The following is a 19,715-nucleotide window of genomic DNA, read 5'->3' on the forward strand; positions in this document are numbered from 1 at the left end:
TCACCGCAATGCCTTCTGGGTGTTGTAGTCCTACGTGTGGACGGGCGGCCTGGTCGCGGAGCTTCCTTGTGATTGGATGTTGTGGGACCCACCTAAGACAGCGGCTTCTCATTCGTCAGTCTGTGGCAGTTTGAATTTGGTGGCGGCGGTCGCACGTCCGGATAGCCACGGAGCCGCTCCCTCCTCTCAGCTGCAGCAGCGAGGTTTTTTTCAGCCCATATCGCGACCCGCAGGTACGTGCCTCGCGACTCCTTTATGCTCGGGCCTCCAACGACAGGGCCTCCTACCAGCCCTGTGGGGCGCCCTCCCGCCTTCTCCCGCTCCTCCGCGGCCCCCGTACTTTCCCTCCCGGATCTCGGCCGCTGACCCCCTGTGTCTGCGTCCCCAGCTCCCCGCAGCCTCCACCCGAGCGCCATGGCTCCGGCTAGGAAGGGCGGCAGTCGGGTCGCCAAGACCAACTCGTTACGGAGCCGGAAGCTCGCCTCCTTTCTTAGGGACTTCGACCGTGAAGGTAAGGGGCGGTGCCCGGGTCGTTGCCGCTACCCCGGGGCGATCGCGGGGGCCCGGCGGGCTTGGGGTGCGGGCAGCACGGGTTCCGGGCCGCGTTCGTGACCCGTGTTCTGTCGGCTCTGCCCTCTCGCAGTGCAAATCCGATCCAAGCAGATTCAGTCAGACAGGCAGAACCTCCTCAAGGAGATGGATAACCTGTACAACATCGAGATCCTGAGGCTCCCCAAGGTGCTGCGCGAGATGAACTGGCTCGACTACTTTGGTAAGAGCTGCTGGTTTCCCCCGGCCTCGGCCCGGGGCGCCTCTGTGGTCACCTGAGTGAGGTCTTCCCCGATCGCTTTCGGAAATTGCAGTCCTACCGCTCCCCCCGCCCTCTTATCTCCCTTCCCTGCTTTATTTTCCTGCGTAGTACTTAACATCGTCAACCCCCGCAGGTAGGCGGACGTCCTTTCTAGGAGACCGGATAGTAAATATTTTAGGCTTTCTGGGCCAGAGGGTTCTCTATGGCAGCTACTCAACGCAAGCTGTTAACAGTTACGAAACAGCTGTAATGAATGGGCATGTGTGTGTTCCAGTAAAATGTACTTATGGACACACCAAAATGTGAATTTTGCATGACTTTCACGTGTCACAGAGCACTCTCTTTCCTAAAATATTTTATCCCGTCATCTAAAAATGAATAAATGAATAACTCGGTTTGTTACCAGAGCTCCGAGGGGACGACAACCCCAAGCAGTGCGTTCCTTATCTTGTGGAAACTGTCAGTTTAAAAACTGAGCAAATCGGGGCGCCTGGGTGGCTCAGTCGGTTGAGCGTCCGACTTCGGCTCAGGTCACGATCTCGCGGTCCGTGTGTTCGAGCCCCACGTTGGGCTCTGGGCTGATGGCTCAGAGCCTGGAGCCTGTTTCAGATTCTGTGTCTCTCTCTCTCTCTCTCTCTCTGACCCTCCCCCGTTCATGCTCTGTCTCTCTCTGTCTCAAAAATAAGTAAACGTTTAAAAAAAAAAATTAAAAAAAAAAAAAAAAAACTGAGCAAATCAAATTGGGAAGTCCACGCACTAGAGTTTTTTCTGCCCAGAGAAAAATCGCAGCCTGTTCACTCCCTTGCTAAATGTCCAAGGAAATGCAAGAGGCTGTCCTTTCTGCTGGGACACCCTTACTTTTCCTATTATCCTTATTATCACCCATTGTGTAGCCTCCTTCCTGACTAGAAATGCATGTTCTGTTCAAATAGTAGATATTTAATGATCCTTTGGCTTGCCCTTTGTTTGCACATGTCTACAAATATTCACGGAGCATGTCTCTGTCACGATGCTAGGTGTTGAAAATGCTTTGGGAAATAAAACAGACTTTGTCCCTACCCTCAGGAGCTTACAAGTTAGCAGAGGAGGATCATTTTTTAAAATGCACATGTGATTGTATAATTAAAATTATAAGTATCACAAAAGAGAGTAGTGGTCAGTAGGCACATTTAGAGAGGGCTTCCTGTGCCAGACAGGCATTGGACTGAGTGTATTACGTATGTTAACTAATTTTATCTTCATAACAAATGTGTTACTTGTTAATATTGCCTCTGTTTTATAGGTGACAAAGTGCAGAGATGTTCGTTACTTTGCTCAAGGGCTCATAAACTAGTTAGTAGCAGAGTGTAGTTAAACCCAGGCATTCTGGTTCAAAGCCTGAATCCTTTTCTTTTTTTTCTGTTAAAAAAAATCGGGGGGGGGGGCACCTGGGTGGCTCAGTCAGTTAAGCGTCCGACTTCGGCTCAGGTCATGATCTCGTGGTTGTGAGTTCGAGCCCTGCGTCGGGCTCTGTGCTAACAGCCAAGAGCCTGGAGCCTTCTTCAGATTCTGTGTCTCCCTCTCTCTCTGCCCCTCCCCCTGCTCACGCTCTGTCTCTCAGAAATAAATGTAAAAAAAAAAAATTTTTTTTTTAATTTTTTTTAATGTTTATTCAGTTTTTTGAGAGAGAGCGCGAGCATGAGCAGGGGAGGGACAGAGAGAGGGAAATACAGAATCTGAAGCAGGCTCCAGGCTCTGAGCTGTCAGCACAGCGCGTGATGCAGGGTTAAAACTCACGAACCGCGAGATCATGACCTGAGCCGAAGTCCGGACGCTTAACCGACTGAGCCACACAGGGGCCCCAGGAACCTCCAAAGCTTGAATTCTTAACGGTTCTATAGGACACTATGAAAGTTTCTAGAAGGAGGATTACCTCTACTTTATTCTACATCTAAATCTTGCACAGACCTCTTCCTTCAACATACGTTGGCTACATACTTACTCTATGTCATATTTTTTGCCAGAAACTGTCCTCAAGGAATTCAGTTTAAAGCAGGGTGGACCCTTAAATAGCTCTGAGTAGTTGTTGGGTATGATGAGAATGAGCAACGAGCTCAGCACTTTGCAGCAATCTGTTGTGACAGAAAAATAAACAGAGTTTTGGATTTGAACTGCGTTTTGAAAGATGAATTAGAAATGTGTCAGGCACAGCGGAGTATTTCTGGTAGAAGAAATAGTACCAAGGCAGTGAGTCATAAGAGGCAGAGGCACATTTGGAAAATAAGAACTTTGGGGTGGTGGAACGTGGAATATGTTACGAGGGGGCCAGTCTAACGTGGAGAAAAATTAAAACTGGTCTGTGAATGTCCTTGATGTTGAACCAAGGGCTTTTAATCTGGTCCAGTTTTAGACAGATAACTGGTTATATCAGGGAAGATGGTTTATCGTTAAAATCCGATAGTAACTAAATAAAATGTTCTTTTTAAAGCCCTTGGAGGAAACAAACAGGCCCTGGAAGAGGCAGCAACAGTAAGTGTTGTCCTATTTTGGAACTGTGGTTAGTTTTTAAGTTTAATCCAGTCATAAAATCCAACCAGTGAGTGCTTACTGTGGAAGAGGTTTCATAGGGGATCTGTTTTGTTTAGGCCAACTGAAAAATTATGGTTATCCAATGTTGAGTCCATAAGGCCCAAATAGTTTCAGGTGCTACAAAAGGAGGCAGTTCTATTTTTGGCAGCCCTGCCCTGACCTCCGCAGGCAAAGTAGAAGCCTCAACTTCAAGTTTCTTTAAGCCCCTGGGCCATTACCTAATGACCTGGCCTGCTAGGTGTCAAGGAGACTCCTGCTCAGTATGACTCGTGTCATACTGTAGAAGCTATGCTCTTATTTGGGACTTTCAGGTTTCCTCACTCCCTCTCACCTCCTTCATCCCAGCATCACTATCAGGATTGAAGAGAGTAAGATGGGGAAGCAAAATAATTTAGATCTTAAATCTGCACTGTTTAGTACAATAGCCACCAGCCACAGGTAGCTATTTTAATCAATTAAAATTAATAAAATTAAGACTTCAGTCCCTCAGACACACTAGTCACATTTCAGATGTTCAGTAGCCACACATGACTACTGGCTCCGTATTGGTAGCTCAGAAATAGAGCATTTCTATCCTTGCAGAAAGTTCTGTTGTACAGTGTTGGGAACTAGTCCATAAATGGGCTTCACAGAGACCCTGAGCACTCTAACATCATACATAAACAATGTGTGTATATACATGCATTGGTAGTATATCTGGGGAGAAAATGTATTACAACCTTTATCAGATTTACAAAGCGAACCCAAAAATCTACATCCTTCTGTGCACTGATCAGAATCCCTTGGATTAGAAAGGACCTGACTATAAAGGGTATATAGTAGCATTGAATAGCAGATCTCCACTGGCCTCAGAAGTTGAAGGTATTTCAGAGCCAGTTATTCAGTCAGAAAAAAGCTAGAGAGTTCGGGGGTGAATATTATAGGAGAGGAGTGGAGATAACTGAAAAAAATCAAGAGCTAGTAAAACGTTCTCAGTCCTGGTTTTTTCTTTGTGCTATGTTCCCCCCATCTGCACACCCAAATCTAATGTATCAAAAGACTTAACCTCTGAGGTGAATTATACTCATTAGCTAATGCATCACCCTCTTTTTAATTAATCAGACATACAGAACTACAAATCAGAGAGCTTCTAATGTTACATGAAATAGCCAGTGTCATCATACCAAGTCAAAAGCAATTGTAGCCTTAGCTAATATGATTTGAAACTCAGGGAAGAAATGATACTTTGGTACCAAAGTTCATAATTATTAGGTATGTGGGGGGGTCTCCTGAGACTATTTCCAGGAAGACCCACAGGGCTCGGCATATAGTCATTCTCATGGCCATGATTTATTATAGTGCGAAGATACAAAGGGAAATCAACAAAGGGAAAAGGTACATGGGCCAGAGTCCGGAAGAAACCAGGCGCAAGCCCTCAAGAGTCCTCTCCCAGTGGAGTCACATGAGACACCTTAATTTAACACATGTATAATATCTACCAGAAAAGCATATTAGAGACTCCATGCCCAGAGTTTTTATTGGGGGCTGGTCACATAGCCATCTTCTGCCTAGCACGTACCAAAATTCCAGACTTCCAGAAGGAAAGCAGCTATGCAACGTAAGTCATGGTGTTTGTACAAAGCTTAGGCCCAGAGGAGCCATTCTTAACCAGGGATGGTGGGAACCCTGAAATCCAAGTTCTCATGCAAGCCACCAGCCAGCCACTCAAACAGGCCTTCCTATGGGCATCAGTCTTGGGCCTGTTAACTCTTCTGCATGGTAGGTGATCAGTGGCCTGCCACCACTGATACCTTCATAACATGCCAGTTGTTTCTAGGGATGGCAGATAGTTGGCCACCACTTTCTATTCCATTAGCCATTTCAGACATCACTAATCTCTTACAGTGCTGTTTCTTACTAAGATTGGACAGTCTCAGAATCCTTCTTTGAGCACTCCACAGATTTGCCACCCATCTAGAGATGAAGCCAGCGTCATTCCTAGTCTGTAACAACTCTTCTGATGTTTACACGTACCCTACAAGGAAAGGTATAGGATCATGCCTGCTCGTGGCTGTTTTCATCCTTATAGGTAGTTACCACTGGGAACACTTAATTAGAATGACGGTGACTTTTTGAAGGGCTCAGGAGTACAACAGAAAATCTTATCAACCCTCTAGATGTTAAAAAATCAAGAGAGAGAGAAGTCTAATACAGCACCGAGTTAGAGAACGTGAATCATCAGGATCTTGTATTGTTTGCCAGTGGGACGTAATCAAGTGTGACCTCTTTGAAACATGATTTGGCATAATATCAAGGCTGAACATTTGTGTACCCACAACCCTCCAGTGCCCTATCCCTGAGGGTACAGCCAAGAGAAAATTTGAACATGTGCATCAGACACACGTAGAAGAGAGTTCAGAGTAGCAGTGCTGGTAATAGCAAAAGACTGTTGACGAGATTGGACAAATTCATTCTGGTAGAGTCACACAGTGGGCTATTACATGGCCGTGAAAACTAACTACAACTACAAACAGTGGTCAAAAATGAGACCAAGTAAAATATTATTTCAGCACATGTACACTTGTAAAAACTTACACGTGCTTTCTTTTAAGTAAATGAAAGGATAGTGGTTACCTCTGGGGAATGACAGGAAACTGGTCACCTCTGAGGGGAGACAAGGATGTAGAACAGGGCAGAATACAGAGCTGGAAGCAAGGTACCAGCAATGTGTTAGGTCTTAGGTGGTACAGTGCATTTATGGGAATTCACCATATCTGTTATAACTAGTATGTAACAATCTTTGTATGTATCGAATAATATGTTTTTTTAATTGTTTCGAGTCTTAAAATACTCCTCGTAGTTGATGGAATATGCCTGGTGTTTTCTGGCTGTGTTTGTCACAGGCTGACCTGGATATCACAGAAATAAACAAACTAACAGCAGAAGCTATTCAGACACCCTTGAAATCTGCCAAAAGTGAGTACTTTTCAAAACCCCTTGTTGAACTGAGAGAGTGGAGGCTCGGGTGGTTGGCTGGTTGCTCAGAGAGGCCTCGGGGGTAAAGCCTCTTCCCTCTAATGCCCAGTCTTCCGTCTTGTAAATCCGATAACGTGATTTTGGCCGCCGCATTGAGTTGATTGTATGCAGGACTGATAGGAGCAGACTCCCAGTGATGTGGGAGTGACAGTGAGAGTGGAAGGAGCGGGAAAGCTGCGTGGGGACCTTGGCCGCCTTTTGGCTCCCCCAGTTAAACAGGTTGGCGGGACTGAGAGGCCTTACGGGACAAGGTAAGGCCAGCCAAGGAGCTCCCGTGTGACCAGAAAGGTTAAGAGAATTGCAGAAGGACCGGTGTCCCATTGCGTCATCCCACATTCCTGGATTCAGGGACCTGCTTCGTGAAATCATCTCACATACACCTGGAGAGAGGCCGTCCTGGAGGGACAGCAGGTTGTGGTTAGTGAGCATGGACTCAGGACACATTGGGCTCTGTCATGGATTTTAAGTCACTGTCATTAAGCTTTCATAGCTCAGCGCATCCAAATCTTGTGAGGATAGGCCTGACCCATAGCCTGGATTTGGGGCTGCCCGCCAGCGCGCTTTCCCTGCTGGGTAGGGCCAGAAACACCGTCCGGTTCTTAGTCCATCTTGCTTTCCATCTCGGCCTTGTAGGGTGTGGGGGGCAGGAGATTTTCACTCGCCGGTGTCACATTCCAGTGCTGCCTTGGTGAGATTGTGACATAATTGGACTGGGGTATTCCTAGAGTTCCTCACCTGCACATTTACAATCTGTTAGGTCACTCTGGGTTATCTCTACACTTAGGTAATACTAGTTTCTCTTCTGAGTTCCACCAGTTTTGCTTATGTGGTTGGGGAGGGGAGGGCTCTTTTGATTTCACCCCTGGGAGCCAAACACACCAGGACCAATGTCATCCAACAGTAAAGATTTTTTTTTTGTGCTCCCTTGACCATTGGACTTTCACTACATTGTGCTGCTTCCAAAAAAAAAAAAAAAAAAAAAAAAAAAAAGATAAATATATTGTTTAATGTGTCAGAAAATAAAAAGCTGTCTAGTCTCATCCCCTGCCCCTCATGATTAGATATGTGAATTTTCTCTGTGGAATCCCTGCTCAAGATTGTCTGGCTCGTGGTTGTACATATTTAGCAGTGACACTACTATCACCAAGCAGCTGCAATGCTCAGAAAGTTTTTTCTAATCTATGTAAATAATATTTTATTGTAATAAACAATACTTCTGACATGTGTCCAGTACTGTCCAAAAGGCTTTTACATTGATTCGTTCCACAGACACTTAGTAAACACAGGCACAATTCTAGAGTTTGGGGGTACAGGGAGTAACAAAGACCCTCCTCTTGTGAAGCACATTCCAGGTCTCATAATACCCCTAGGAAGGGACTATTCCCTTTTGTAGATGAGGAAACTGAGGCTCCACACTAAAAGCCCCATGACTTGGTTAGTGCTAAGACCAGGCCTCAAGCTCAAGTCTGGCTGACCCCAGCATCTGTGCTCTTACCAGAATGCTGGGCATCATGTGGGCTTTTTTAACCAGTCTGGTTAGTTTCCTCTGTCTAAACCTTCTTTTTAAAAAAAGTCATCTTGTATATTCAAAGTCTTTTTCTTAATTACAACCTCAGATTGCATAAGTTTCATTTCCTATAAGAAACATGAATACATGATAGGATGCTTGGGTGGCTCAGTCGGTTAAGTGTCTGACTTGAGCTCAGGTCATGATCTCACGGTTGGTGGGTTCGAGTTCTGCATTGGGCTCTGTGCTGACAGCTCAGAGCCTGCAGCCTTTCTCGGACTCTGTGTCTCCCTCTCTCTGCCTCTCTTTCTCAAAAATAAACATAAAAAAAAAAACAAAAACACATGAAAACATTAAAGTTTATTCCTATGAGAAATATCACTTTGTTAAAACTGTTTCTTATAGCACGAAAGATAATAAAAGTGGATGAAATGATAGTAGAAGAGGAAGAAGAAGAAAATAAAAATAAGAATCTTCAAACTGCAAGAGTAAGTAGGCACTCAGGTTTGAGGCTGGGAGAGGACAGGAGACAAATACATAATATCCTGTTGCCCCACCCCTACCTGCCAGAGTTCAGTTTAGTAGAGAAGATCCCACTTAAATGGCTAAAAACAAAAGCAATCATAGATGTGTGTGTAAGGTACATAGAACATAGAAGAGGAAGCTATCAAAGCTATTACCTCCCTGGTTAGGATACACCAGGCCTTTAAAGGTGAGGGAGATTTCACTAGCTGGAAAAGAAAGGGAAGGGAAGTCCACAAGGAGATAGGAAAGTTCCATTTAAGGAACAGGAAGCAGTTTGGGATGGCAAGGATGTAAGCTGTGAGGGTGATCTGCATAGAGTAGGGCCAGACGACGAATGGCCTTGTGTACCAGGCTTGGAAGTTTCCATTCCACCAGGTTGGTCATTTCAGATTGGTATTTCAGAACAATATGCAGGGTAAATGGGAGAGGGGAAAAACTGGAGACAAGGAACCCAGTTGGGAGGCCATTGTAATTCTTAAACGGAGACACCGAGCCTATAAAAAGAGAAGGACGGTTTTGACATAATGTTTTAAAAGGGAGAGTGAGCTTGGTGGAGGAAGGGAGGAAGCAGGGATGATCAAATGGTTTCTAGCTCAGGCAGCCATCATGGGTGGAAGGTGGGACATGGGAGGAAGAGCAGTGAAGGGGAGCAGCCACTGTCCCAGTTTTTGTTCCACACTTATCCGAGATTTCAGCCTGGAGCTCAGGGAGCAGTAGGAGGTTGTGAGACCCACTGTCTCCCATTGTGGGTGTCAGTGAGGTTGTGCAGGGAAGGCATGGAGAGGGGGCTGAGGATGGGCACTTGGAGGGATGCTAGAAAGAGGACCTCATGAGGCAGCCTGCACAGGGACAGCCAGAGAAATGGGGAAGGTGGGGTGGAGGACAGGGATGGAGAGAATTGTCAGAAGGTAAGGAGTGATCCTTGTCAGGTGCCCCTGAGGACTCGGGAGGGGTGAGGACTGCCGAGGGTTCCTTAGATTGGGCACCTGGGACCGCCTGAGTGACCTTCACAGCAGCACTTAATGGGAGAGTGACGGGGAGGTGAGGGGATGGAGAGGGGGCAAGCCAGGCCAAGTCAGTTCAAAAGAGATTTCCCTTTAATCTTGGTCAAAACCCTCTGCTTTGAAGACCCAGGCCTTAGTTGGTCAGTTTTGTTCTGTATTACCTAAGGCAACTTGATTCTGGGAGCAGACCTCATATTCGGTGTTAGTTTCCTTTTCCAGAGCTGGTTCCCCCTCCCCTACTTTTCTTACCCCTCCCTTACCTTTCCCCCTTTTGGGGCTTTTTATAATCACAGTTTCATTTGATTGTGAATCCAGGTCAAGAGGTGTCCTCCGTCCAAGAAGAGAACCCAGTCCGTACAAGGAAAAGGCAAAAGCAAAAGGTAATGGGTTTTCCAAACTTCATTGTGTGTTTTGGTTTTACTGGGGAGACTCACTCAGTGTGGCAGAAATCGGGGGTGAAAGGGCTCTCGTGGCCTGTGCTCCAGTGGAACTTGAGTCTCCAAGCTGGAGGGGCTTCTAGAAATGAACTGACCCAGCACATTTCTCCAGTTCCGCCCATGTTCTCTGTCCTCCCCCACTTTTTTGGTTCGTTTGTTTTCATGCCTCCAGCCGCCGAGCTCCAGGCAAGAGGCCTACCGGGGGCTGAGAGGGTGCCTCCTTCCTCTTGTCCCGTTAGCCTGAGAAGTCGGATTCTGGAGGCTGGCCGCTCGGCTTCAGAGCGCTGGCTCCGCCCTAGTTGGCTGTGTGATCTCGGCCAAGTTGTGCAACTCGGTGTTCTGGAGTCTGCATCCGTACGCAAGGATAACAGCCGTGTTTCCCGGGTTGTTGGGGAGCTTCACGAACTAGCATGTGTGAGGTGCTCGGGACAGTACCCGACATGATCGGGGCCTTCTGCGTGTGACCTGCCACGCTGCTGCTGTCACTGCGCGCCTCATGGCCACTTCTTACCTGCAGGTCCAGCCACTGTAACACTGTCACCCCAGCTGGGGGCCGGTTGGAGTTGTCTATGGTGAAACCAACTCCAGGCTTGACACCCAAGTTTGACTCGAGGTGAGTGATGGGAGTGGTGCCTGCGTCTGGGTGGGAACCCAGCAGTTAACATCAGTCAGCAAAGAAGGGTGTGCGAGAAAACACTCGACTCCTTGGCCTGGCAAAGCGCTCTTGGAGGAGGGCAGCCGTCTCGGCTTCCAAGTGTTTGCCCCTCCCCTGGGTGCGGGTTAGCTGATTTCAGCGACAGAATGACTCTTTGACGAGAGGGAGGAGGACATTCTGCCTCTGATGACTAGGAAGCCTCTGGTGATTCTTGGTCTTTTCTGATTCTGACCAGGAAACGTAGTTTTTAAAACTGGGTAGGTACTCTCCTATACCCTTGGTAAGAGTGACAGTGGACACCACGTCACATCAGGAGACCAACGTAACCCAGGCTCTAAGCCAGTGTCTTCCAGCAGGCTGGTCAACTGGACAGGAAGTGCCATCTCACCATTAAAGTGGATGTGCGTGTGCCGATGTGACAGCTTCGTGATCACGGGCGTCTCCAAGCACGTTGCAGAACAGCGTGTCCTAGACGATCCCATTTGTTTTTATATACATAGAATGTTTCTGGAAGACATAAGGAATTGAGAGTAGGGATCTCTGGGGTGAGGAGAGGGAGGAAGCCTTCTACTTTTAATTCCCACTCTTGAACTGGTTTTCACGTGAGCGTATAGCAGAGGACATGTAGAGAAAAACAGGTAGCAGAATTTTAACTGTCTCGAGAAGGTTAGGTTGGGAATTAATATGATGTAGTCTCTGGATCCTCCTTTTTTGACCCCAGAAAACTCTTCTTGATGGAAGCACTTAGCCACTCTTGGAAATGCACTAACCATAGTTTATTTCTGGCTTTGTGGCTGGATGGATGACTGGCATCCATACAGAGCTTTGGACCTGAGATTTCCGTGGGTAAGAACTGACTTTGGCTAGATGTATGTTTGATAATTACAGCCTCCCTTCTCCAGCTGTGTTTAGTCATTACTGTTTAAAAAGACATTTTTTCCCCTAAATTTAGAACTCGCCTTCTTAGAAATGTGGGATTTGAAAACTACAGCTTGAGGCCAGATGGGGGCTGCAAGGGTTCACAGCGCCTCATGTCATTCAATCTGCCAAGCCATCTTGACGGGGATCTTCCCACTTTGTAGGGTCTTCAAGACCCCGGGCCTGCGCACTCCAGCAGCCAGAGAGCGGATCTACAATATCTCCATGAATGGCAGCCCTCTTGCCGACAGCAAAGAGATTTTCCTCACGGTGCCGGTGGGCGGTGGAGAGGTGAGTGTCTCCGAGGGATGCCAGGCCACCACGCTGCTCGCTCAGCCCTTCTGTCCTGGGCCCATCACCCACTTCTCACCCCCACAGTCCGTGGGGTGGCATGGATGCCGATCTCCACATCTCTGCAGGACTCAGAACCCAGTTTTCTCGCCCAGGTTAGAGGCCCAGGCTGGGATCCTTGCCCGGCTCCATGTTCCTATTTGTTCCTCAGCTAACATCTGCCCAGCTGCCTTGTGGCAGGCCCAAGGTGTAGACGACACGATCCCCGCTCTCGAGAAGCTGTTCAGTAGTCAAGATAGGTTCACCGTCAAGAACAGGATTATGTGATGTGTGCAACACGGGAGGTTATTAAAGGGAACGCAGAGGAAGGCACCGTTGGGGTATGTGCTTAGTCTAGAAAGGGGACCAGGAGCTGTGTCTTCCACTCTGTAGAACTCTGAGGGGTTCTGAAGCAGGCTGATACCCGTTTCTCTGGGTTGAGTAGAGGAAGTTGCTGACCTCGGCTCCTCGGAGGGAAGGAAGGTGTATCTCAGATGTGTCTGCAGGGCATTTCTAAGCTGAAGTACATGCCCTTTATTCCCCGGGTGGTCCAGCCAAGGTCCAGTGATAAGCACTGATGTCACTGACTCCTCAAGGCACTCCTTGCCACTCCCCCCACCCCCCACCAAGTGTGGAGTATCACGGGCACCCCTGGGGCACACTAAGACACTGGGTGGAGGGCCCTGCCCTAGGGGACATGGAGGTTGAACCCATTTTGCCCTCCACACAGAGCATGCGATTATTGGCCAGTGACTTGCAGAGGATGGACATCGCACAGCTGGACCCAGAGGCCTTGGGAAACATTAAGAAACTCTCCGTGAGTCTCGTAACCCTCCGCGCGCAAGATGCTGCCAACGGCGTTCTTAGTTTAGCCGTACTTGGGACTGTCTTTTGGGGGCTGGGCTTCATCTTTAGCACGGTGTTGTCCTCTTTCCCCCAGGGGATTTTAACCGTAATCCTACTTCCTTAGCTGCAATTCTGTCCCTAAATTGAGGTTGACCTTCAGTCCACCCCAGAGTGCCTGCCACAAAAGTTCCACAACAGAATCAAAATTCTGCGTCATTCAGGCAGTTGGTGTCAGTGTGTGAGGGCAGATTGACTGCCGGAATGGAAACCTCCTAGAGGGAGGGAAGGGCTTGTTCCAAGGGGTCCCACGGAGTCCAAGAAAACGCCGAACAGCCAGGCCTCCGGAGCAGTGGGACCCTCCTTGACAGGAGTTTATGGAGGTGCACCTGTTCCTGGAGCGTCTCTGTCTTTGAGGCCCACGCACCCATTTCTCTGACATTTCCTCATTCCTCCCTTGGCAGATCATCTTCTCCACAGGGCTCTCGGTTCCGGGCTGTGTCCTCCTTCAGTACTGGCTTGCGTGTGGCTTCAGGCAGCCGCAACTCTGACTTCACTAATGCCTGGCACTGACTGTCCGGCTTCTGGCCTCCGCTTACGTTCTCGGAAGGGCGTTGAATTGGCTCAGCCTTGGTCAGATGGGCCTCCGTGGTCCAGTCAGCATGGTCTCTGGTGGTGGATGGGAGCACTTGGTGCGAACACGGCTGCCCTAGGCGCCCCCCCTACTGGGGGGGGTCTGTGAAGGGTACCTCCAGGGAGGGGGGCAAGGGCGGAGCTGCTTTCCCAGCCCGGTCCTGTGGAACGAGGGCCCCGTGCTGGGATCCCACACGTACCCAGCTACCCGAACCTAGTGACATCCGTCCCCTAGCTGTGCCTGCAGCACTACTGTCTCATCTGAGGTCTTGCTTTACTGCTTCGTTCAGATGAGGAATGGAGGTCCAGGACAGGTAATTCATTAGTTCGTGATAGGAGTAGAGAACGAAGGGCTGAGATTCACTCAGACCTGCTGACCCCAAGTCAGGTGCCACCCGAGGAGACTCTGAAGTGGCCAACAGGCAAGCGTGGCCGGTGCCGTGTTCGCTCAACGACCCGCCTCCTTTCCTTTGTAGAGCCGCCTGGCCCAGATCTGCAACAGCATACGGACTCACAAATGAGGCTGCTGTCTCAAGAAGCCAAACTTGACAAGATGGACCTTCAACAGGCACTTCTGGGACCCTGAAGAAACTTCTTCCCTTCAGGCTTATTGTTTGTTGGAGCGTGAAGTTCCAGAGCAGGGAGTGGTGTTCCTCCGGGAGAATTTGGGAAGCGGGGGAGACGTGCTGCTCCCCATCGGTTAGATAAAGCTTTGCTCTTCACACCTCCCAACCCAACTGCCTCCCGCATCCGTGCAGTCGAAACTTCCTGTCATTCTCCTGGCAGAATTCTCCTTCCTGCTCTGAGCTGCCACCTTCTGCCTCCTGTAACCCAGCATCCTCTCTGCCCCGCCCCTATCCCAGTGGAGGTGGCGTGAGAGCAGCTCATGTTCCCAGGAAGACCGCCTGCTCCCCCTCATCGGAGAACCCTCTGCTCGAGGCTGGGAATTTTAAGCTCAGGGAAGCGTGAGCTCTGGGCCATGGGAGGACAGATCCGGAAAGCTGGGAGGAACTGTACAGATGGGAACAGGACAGCAGGACGGGATGTATCCTGGCAGTAACCACAGCAGAGCACATCTCACCCCGGCCCCCATCCCTGCTTTCTCCTGTGGTGGATACTAAATGGGCCTTCAGGATCTTCTACCCGCTGTGCCCAGTAGGCTTTTCCAAGCCGACTTGTGGAACAGTGTTTTGTATTTATCCCTTTACCGAAGACCAAAAATTGGTTTGGAGGCAGCTTCCATGTCTGGCTTCTCTACCTCTCTAGTTGGTAGGAATTTGGCTAAGACAATTCTAGGGCTTAGCTTAGTCTAGGGTTTTTATGGGACCGGCTGCAGAGGAACCGTCTCCAAGCTCTCTCTAGTCCAGTTGTCCCTGCCAGGTTCACAGACTTTGAAGGGACTGCTTCCTCTTACGGGGTTCATTGGGGGGCAGGTGTAACTTGCCTGATGGCCTCACTCCCCATGTTTAGCCTGTCCTCCGGGCATTGACTAGTTAATCAGAGTCAGCACCAAGATCCCTGTGCTCCAGCCAGCACCTCCGCCCCAAAGAATCATGAGATGAGGTCCAAAACTAGGGTTGCTGAGAGTTCCCTCCCCGGGCTCAAGGGCACTGGGATCTCACGTGTGGCTCTGTGTTCTACCTGGTGTTACTTTGCTGCGTGGCCCTCCTAGCGATCCAGTCCTGTTGCAGCTGTATTCCTTTTAAGTTGTTTTATTCTCCCTTTCCCGAGACTGTGCATATTGTGTTCCTGAGCAATGGCATCCCTAAGCTGTTCTAATTCGAGCTACTGAAAGGTACCTGTTTTCAATAAATAGTGGGTTTGTTTTTAATCAGTATTCAGCCTGCCTGTCATCTCCAAGCTGTGCTGTCTGGACTAGAGACTGTTTGGGAGCTGAAGCTATCAAGTGGGGGTCCTCGAACAGCTGCTTTCCTCAGAAGCTGCGGAAACCCATCCTTAAGGCACAATCTGACGTCTGAAGAAGGGGCCCTGACCTCAGCATCCAGGGCATAGCTGACCCACCCCAAGCAGGTTTCCCCCAACACCTTTGTTCCATGAGCAAGAAATTGACATCCGGGAGGACAGAATCCAGGGTATCTGTAGTTTGCCAGTAGTGTCAGAGCTCGTTGGCCAGGAACAAAGCAGGGGCGTGGGTAATGAATGCAACGATCGTGCTTCTCGCTTCCCAGAATCCGAAGGCTCTGGCAGATCTGCCTTCCTAAAATTCTTTCTACACTGAAAATGACCAACACGGAATTAGTGGCAGAAGAGAAAAACGGGTCATTAGCCCCACTCACCTAGCACTGACAGTGATTGATGGGGGAAGGATCCTGTGGTCAGTGACAGCATTTGGAATAAAGGCTACTCGTTTCAAGTAGTTCAGTCACCAAACCTGAGGCTTCTGCCTTTCCCTTCATCTGCTGTGGTGTCAAGAAGAGCCTGACATCAAGGAGATACTTAGGACCTGACGTGCCCTACCCAGAGCCACCCTCCCCGTTTTATTCCGCTTGCACCACTGCCTAAAAGAACCCAGCTGTAGGAAATGTGTAGTATGCAGCAGGTGCCTAATAGATGCCCGTCCTGTGCGGTGAAGATGGAGCAGTCGTTCATTCCATAGAAGGGCGGACTTGGAGGGTCATGAGTTCCCCCATCCCAGGATTTAAAGCATGGGCTGATGTATCACAGGGCTGGGATGTTGCCAAGGAAATTTAAATTGAAAAAAAAAAAAAAAAAAAAAATTTAAATCCTACTGCCAGTCCGCAAACCAGGGTTCACAGACACAATTTCATTGGATTTTGTTTTTTCAAGTTAGTCACTAACAATTTTAAAAATGGTGAGATTTCACAAAAATGATTGCTAGCCTCCAAAAAATAAGATCTGGCAACACGGCCAGCTGGAGCTGAGAGCAGCTTTCCTTAGAGAATCCTCTCCATTCAAAGCAACCCCGGCCGGATTACTGCCCTTTGTTACAGACCTCGCCCCGGTAGTTGACTCAGTACCCGCCGCTGTGGGTATCAAACAGATGCAAGCGGAGCTGCTCTGGGTCCTCCCCTTCACCAGGGCACTGAGGCAGCTGCCAAGAGCCCTAGAGATCCAGTAGGCACTAGGTTCATTCTTTGCCCTGCAGGTCTCCTGAGCTTTCCAGAAGCCCTATTTTGGGGCTTCCTATTAAAAGAATTCCAAACTTACCACCTCCTATGAAGAGCTAGTTCTTGGGGTATGAATGGGTAGGACATCACCTAAGCAACTGTTATTCATGGTATCAGACACACTTTTTAGCTCAAAGGAACTAATGGGTTTGCCTGCAATGGAGAACAAAGGTACGTCTTAGCACCTACACGTGTACGAGCTCTGCTGAGTTCCTAATTTTACACATTGACAGTTGTTGACCCACACCTCCAGTTAGGATGACACATGTGCTGAAGGTTTTAACGGTAGATCATTCATGAGGCTTCAGAAATGGGAGGTGCCGGGAGAGACTTCATTAGAACTGGGGCCCACATCGGGCTCTCCACTTAATGGGAGCCTGGAATCCAATTTGGCAAAAAGGTGCCTCCTCCCTTTACAAGATGAGGCATTCCCCCGGCCTTCTCTCTCCCCCACGTGCATTGCCTCACCTACTGAACAAGTCCCTTAGCCCCTCGCCCGCTCCCTGAGAGCTGTCACCTGCACTGCCTGCCTCTACACTTTGCCATCATCTAGCATTTTCTGACAGATGATGCACACGCTGGAGGACGTAACCTATCCTTGGCACCGGGGTGCCAGGAAGACCCCAGCTCCCCATCTGCAAATTTTCAGTGCCCACAATCACACGCCGCGTGCCACGATATGCTGAGAGCCATCGGGGTGGAAACAGGACACACCGAGGATACACCCCTTCAAAGGGTCACATGTCAACTGTGCTCACCATGCCCCGGCTGACTGTCGAGGACGAGTGTGGCGGGGAAGGGAGTGGATGGGGCCAGATGCAGTCTATCTGGGAAGGGGTGTGATGTAAGGTGTCTGCAACGGGGAAACAAATTTTGGGTTTCTGGTTTTTCTCAACTTCCACGAGCAGTCTCAGTGAAAACATATTCCTTGGAGCGAGGCTCGAGATGCCCATCATCTGCCCACAAGATGCAGGTCAGCATCGAGGTCATCCCTGAACTGAAAGTTTCTGGCTCTTCTCTGCTGCCCAAGACCCCAGGGGGCCCAGCTACTAAAATGGGCCCGGGAGGCACCCTGAGGAGACTAGCAAGGTTTTGCCTAGATACTGGCAGATGCTGGAGGGCTAGATGGTAAGGGTACCAAGAGATTTGAAGAGAGGGCGTCATACAGTAAGGAGTTGTACTTGCGTCCTGAGCGGTGGGAAAGGGGCAATGGGATCCGCTAACCCAGTCGTGGTTAACACGGTTAATACAAGGTTAATTTGGACGGTGAACATGCTACACGGTTTCCCCTGGGCCCTCCTGCACCTCCCTGGGGACTAGGTCAGGTGGAAGGTCCCTAGACTCCCACAACACCTAGGATTTGTCCCTAATGCTGTGTCTTTCGTGCTTTTTACTTAACCGACCCCCAAACCACCACCCCCCACCCCCGCCATTAGGCAGTGAGGTCTTCACATCCTCGTGTCTGCGACAGGATAGGTGCTGGGTTCGCTGAATGACCAAACAGCTTGTGAAACCACAGCAGCAGCCTTGCTGCCCAGAGATGCTCCTTACTGCCCATATACTGTACATCTACCCGTTGCCTTACACCTTCCTAAGAATGACATTTTGCGGGCACTTGCTGTGTGCCAGGCGCTGTGCTCAGTGTTGGTGGGGGTCCTCCACTCCTTGTCTCCACGCCTCTTACTGAGGCAGACCGCCAGGAGAGCAGCACTCCCGCCGTCCCCAACCTACCCACGAACTCCTCCCCCTCGGGGAGAAGTGACTTACCCAGTGGGATAACCGGCTTGAATCGGTGCCACCTGGCTTGTCCCGCAGGTCTGCGTGCTCACGAGCCGGGGGCACGCTGGTCTGCTCCCCGTCCTGCAGGAAGTTGGGTCGGGCAAATGTGCCCGTGCAGAGGAGGCTCGTGGCTGCCTGGCTCAGCCCGGGACTAGGAGGGTCTAATTCAGGGAAAGGCCCTTGGCCCCGATACACCACCACTCATTTATCGAAGACGTACATTTTACACATTTTAACATCTCTGAAGTTGGGATGCATCTTCCAAGCAGATGGCATGATACAGTTGAATTGGCTGTGATGTTGCTTAGTGGTACATCTCACACTCAATGGCATCTTTGATTCGAAGGAACATGGGTGAACAACAGTCTCCAGTCAGCCTTATCAAGAAGCTGGTATCTTGCTGTCCGTCTGTCCCAGTGACTAGTGCTCAACTGGTTTTGAGCACAGGAAGGGAGGAAAGGGGTGTCACGTATTGCCATCCCCGCCACCCCAGCCCTGGCCCTGAGCACTTCCCGTAGCCTGACGAAGCAAATAAAGAAGACACCTTCTCCATGCTGTGACCATGGACATCCTGGCCCAGGGAGTGCAGAAGCACTAGCAAACCGGAAAGGGCAGGGGCTCACGTGTGTGTGTGTATGTGTGTGCGCGCGCGTGCACGCACGCGCTCAAGTGGCACTCCAGCACTCAGCCTGCATCCCCACTCCGCCCTAATCACTCTCTTATCCCACTCTCCTCCCTTTGCAGCACACCGCAAGAGATTCCCAAACCCCACTCCTCGATCCTCAAGTAAGGGTTGAATTATGTCCCCTCAAAATTCACATGTGGAAGTCCTAACCCCTGGTACCTGAGAAAGTGACTATTCGGAGACAGGGCCTTTCCAGAGGTCATCAACTTAAAATGGGGTCATTACGGTGGGCCAGCCCAGTACTTCTGAAAGGGGGGAAATCTGGACATGGAAGGTGATGTGATGACACAGGGAGAAGCCGGCCGTCTGCCAGTCAAGCAGAGAGGCCTGGAACAGATCCTTCCCTAAGTCCTCGGGAAGAGCCAACCAAGCCTGCCGACACCTTGACCTCTGACTTCTAGACGCCAGAACTGTAGGCGAGGAGCTCTGTCCTGCAAGCCCCCTCTTGGGGTAGGTTACGCAGCCTCCGGGGAACATCCCCCCACCCCAGCCGCTCCCCCACCTTCTGCTCGCGAGACTTCTCCGTATTTCACACCCACACTCACTGCTCCTTCGCCTCGATGGCTGACTCCTTCCTGGCTTCTCCCCATTTCTCCCCTCAGGCTCTGTCTCCTGCTCTTCCTCACCAGACTTGGGCAGTGTCCCACTTGCTCCAGAGCTCCCTCTCCTCCCAGTGCTCAAGGAGCCTCCTCACGGAGGCATCAACTTCGCCCCACCCGGGCCTTAAAGCTCCGTCTCTAGCCCGCGTCTGTGCCAAGTTCCAGACCCAGCACCCACGATCTCCAGGAGGGGCATCTCCACCCGCACCTCCCGCAAGACCTCAAACACATCTAAAATCTAGTGTGTCGTTTCCCGC

General features: G+C 49.9%; 1 protein-coding gene across 1 annotated transcript; it reads left to right on the top strand.

The window, feature by feature from the left end:
• Positions 1-28: 28 nt before the first annotated feature.
• CDCA8 (cell division cycle associated 8) lies at positions 29-15,077 on the top strand. Its single transcript, XM_042952377.1, has 11 exons — positions 29-233; positions 389-511; positions 644-772; positions 3,279-3,319; positions 6,262-6,334; positions 8,307-8,389; positions 9,746-9,810; positions 10,385-10,480; positions 11,605-11,731; positions 12,501-12,587; positions 13,723-15,077. The coding sequence occupies exons 1-11, from the start codon at positions 77-79 to the stop codon at positions 13,765-13,767; spliced, it is 1,026 nt and encodes a 341-aa protein (XP_042808311.1). The 5' UTR covers positions 29-76; the 3' UTR covers positions 13,768-15,077.
• The last annotated feature ends 4,638 nt before the right edge of the window (positions 15,078-19,715 follow it).

The sequence above is a fragment of the Panthera leo genome, chromosome C1 (genome assembly GCF_018350215.1).
Source record: "Panthera leo isolate Ple1 chromosome C1, P.leo_Ple1_pat1.1, whole genome shotgun sequence".
Taxonomy (NCBI): Eukaryota; Metazoa; Chordata; class Mammalia; order Carnivora; family Felidae; genus Panthera; species Panthera leo.

Bases quoted from the DNA above. Each gene is read 5' to 3' on its own strand.
- CDCA8 (XM_042952377.1), top strand. From the start codon at position 77: ATGTTGTGGGACCCACCTAAGACAGCGGCTTCTCATTCGTCAGTCTGT. The intron at 6,335-8,306 runs GTGAGTACTTTT...TGTTTCTTATAG, and splicing joins ACCCTTGAAATCTGCCAAAA to CACGAAAGATAATAAAAGTG. The intron at 10,481-11,604 runs GTGAGTGATGGG...CCCACTTTGTAG, and splicing joins ACACCCAAGTTTGACTCGAG to GGTCTTCAAGACCCCGGGCC.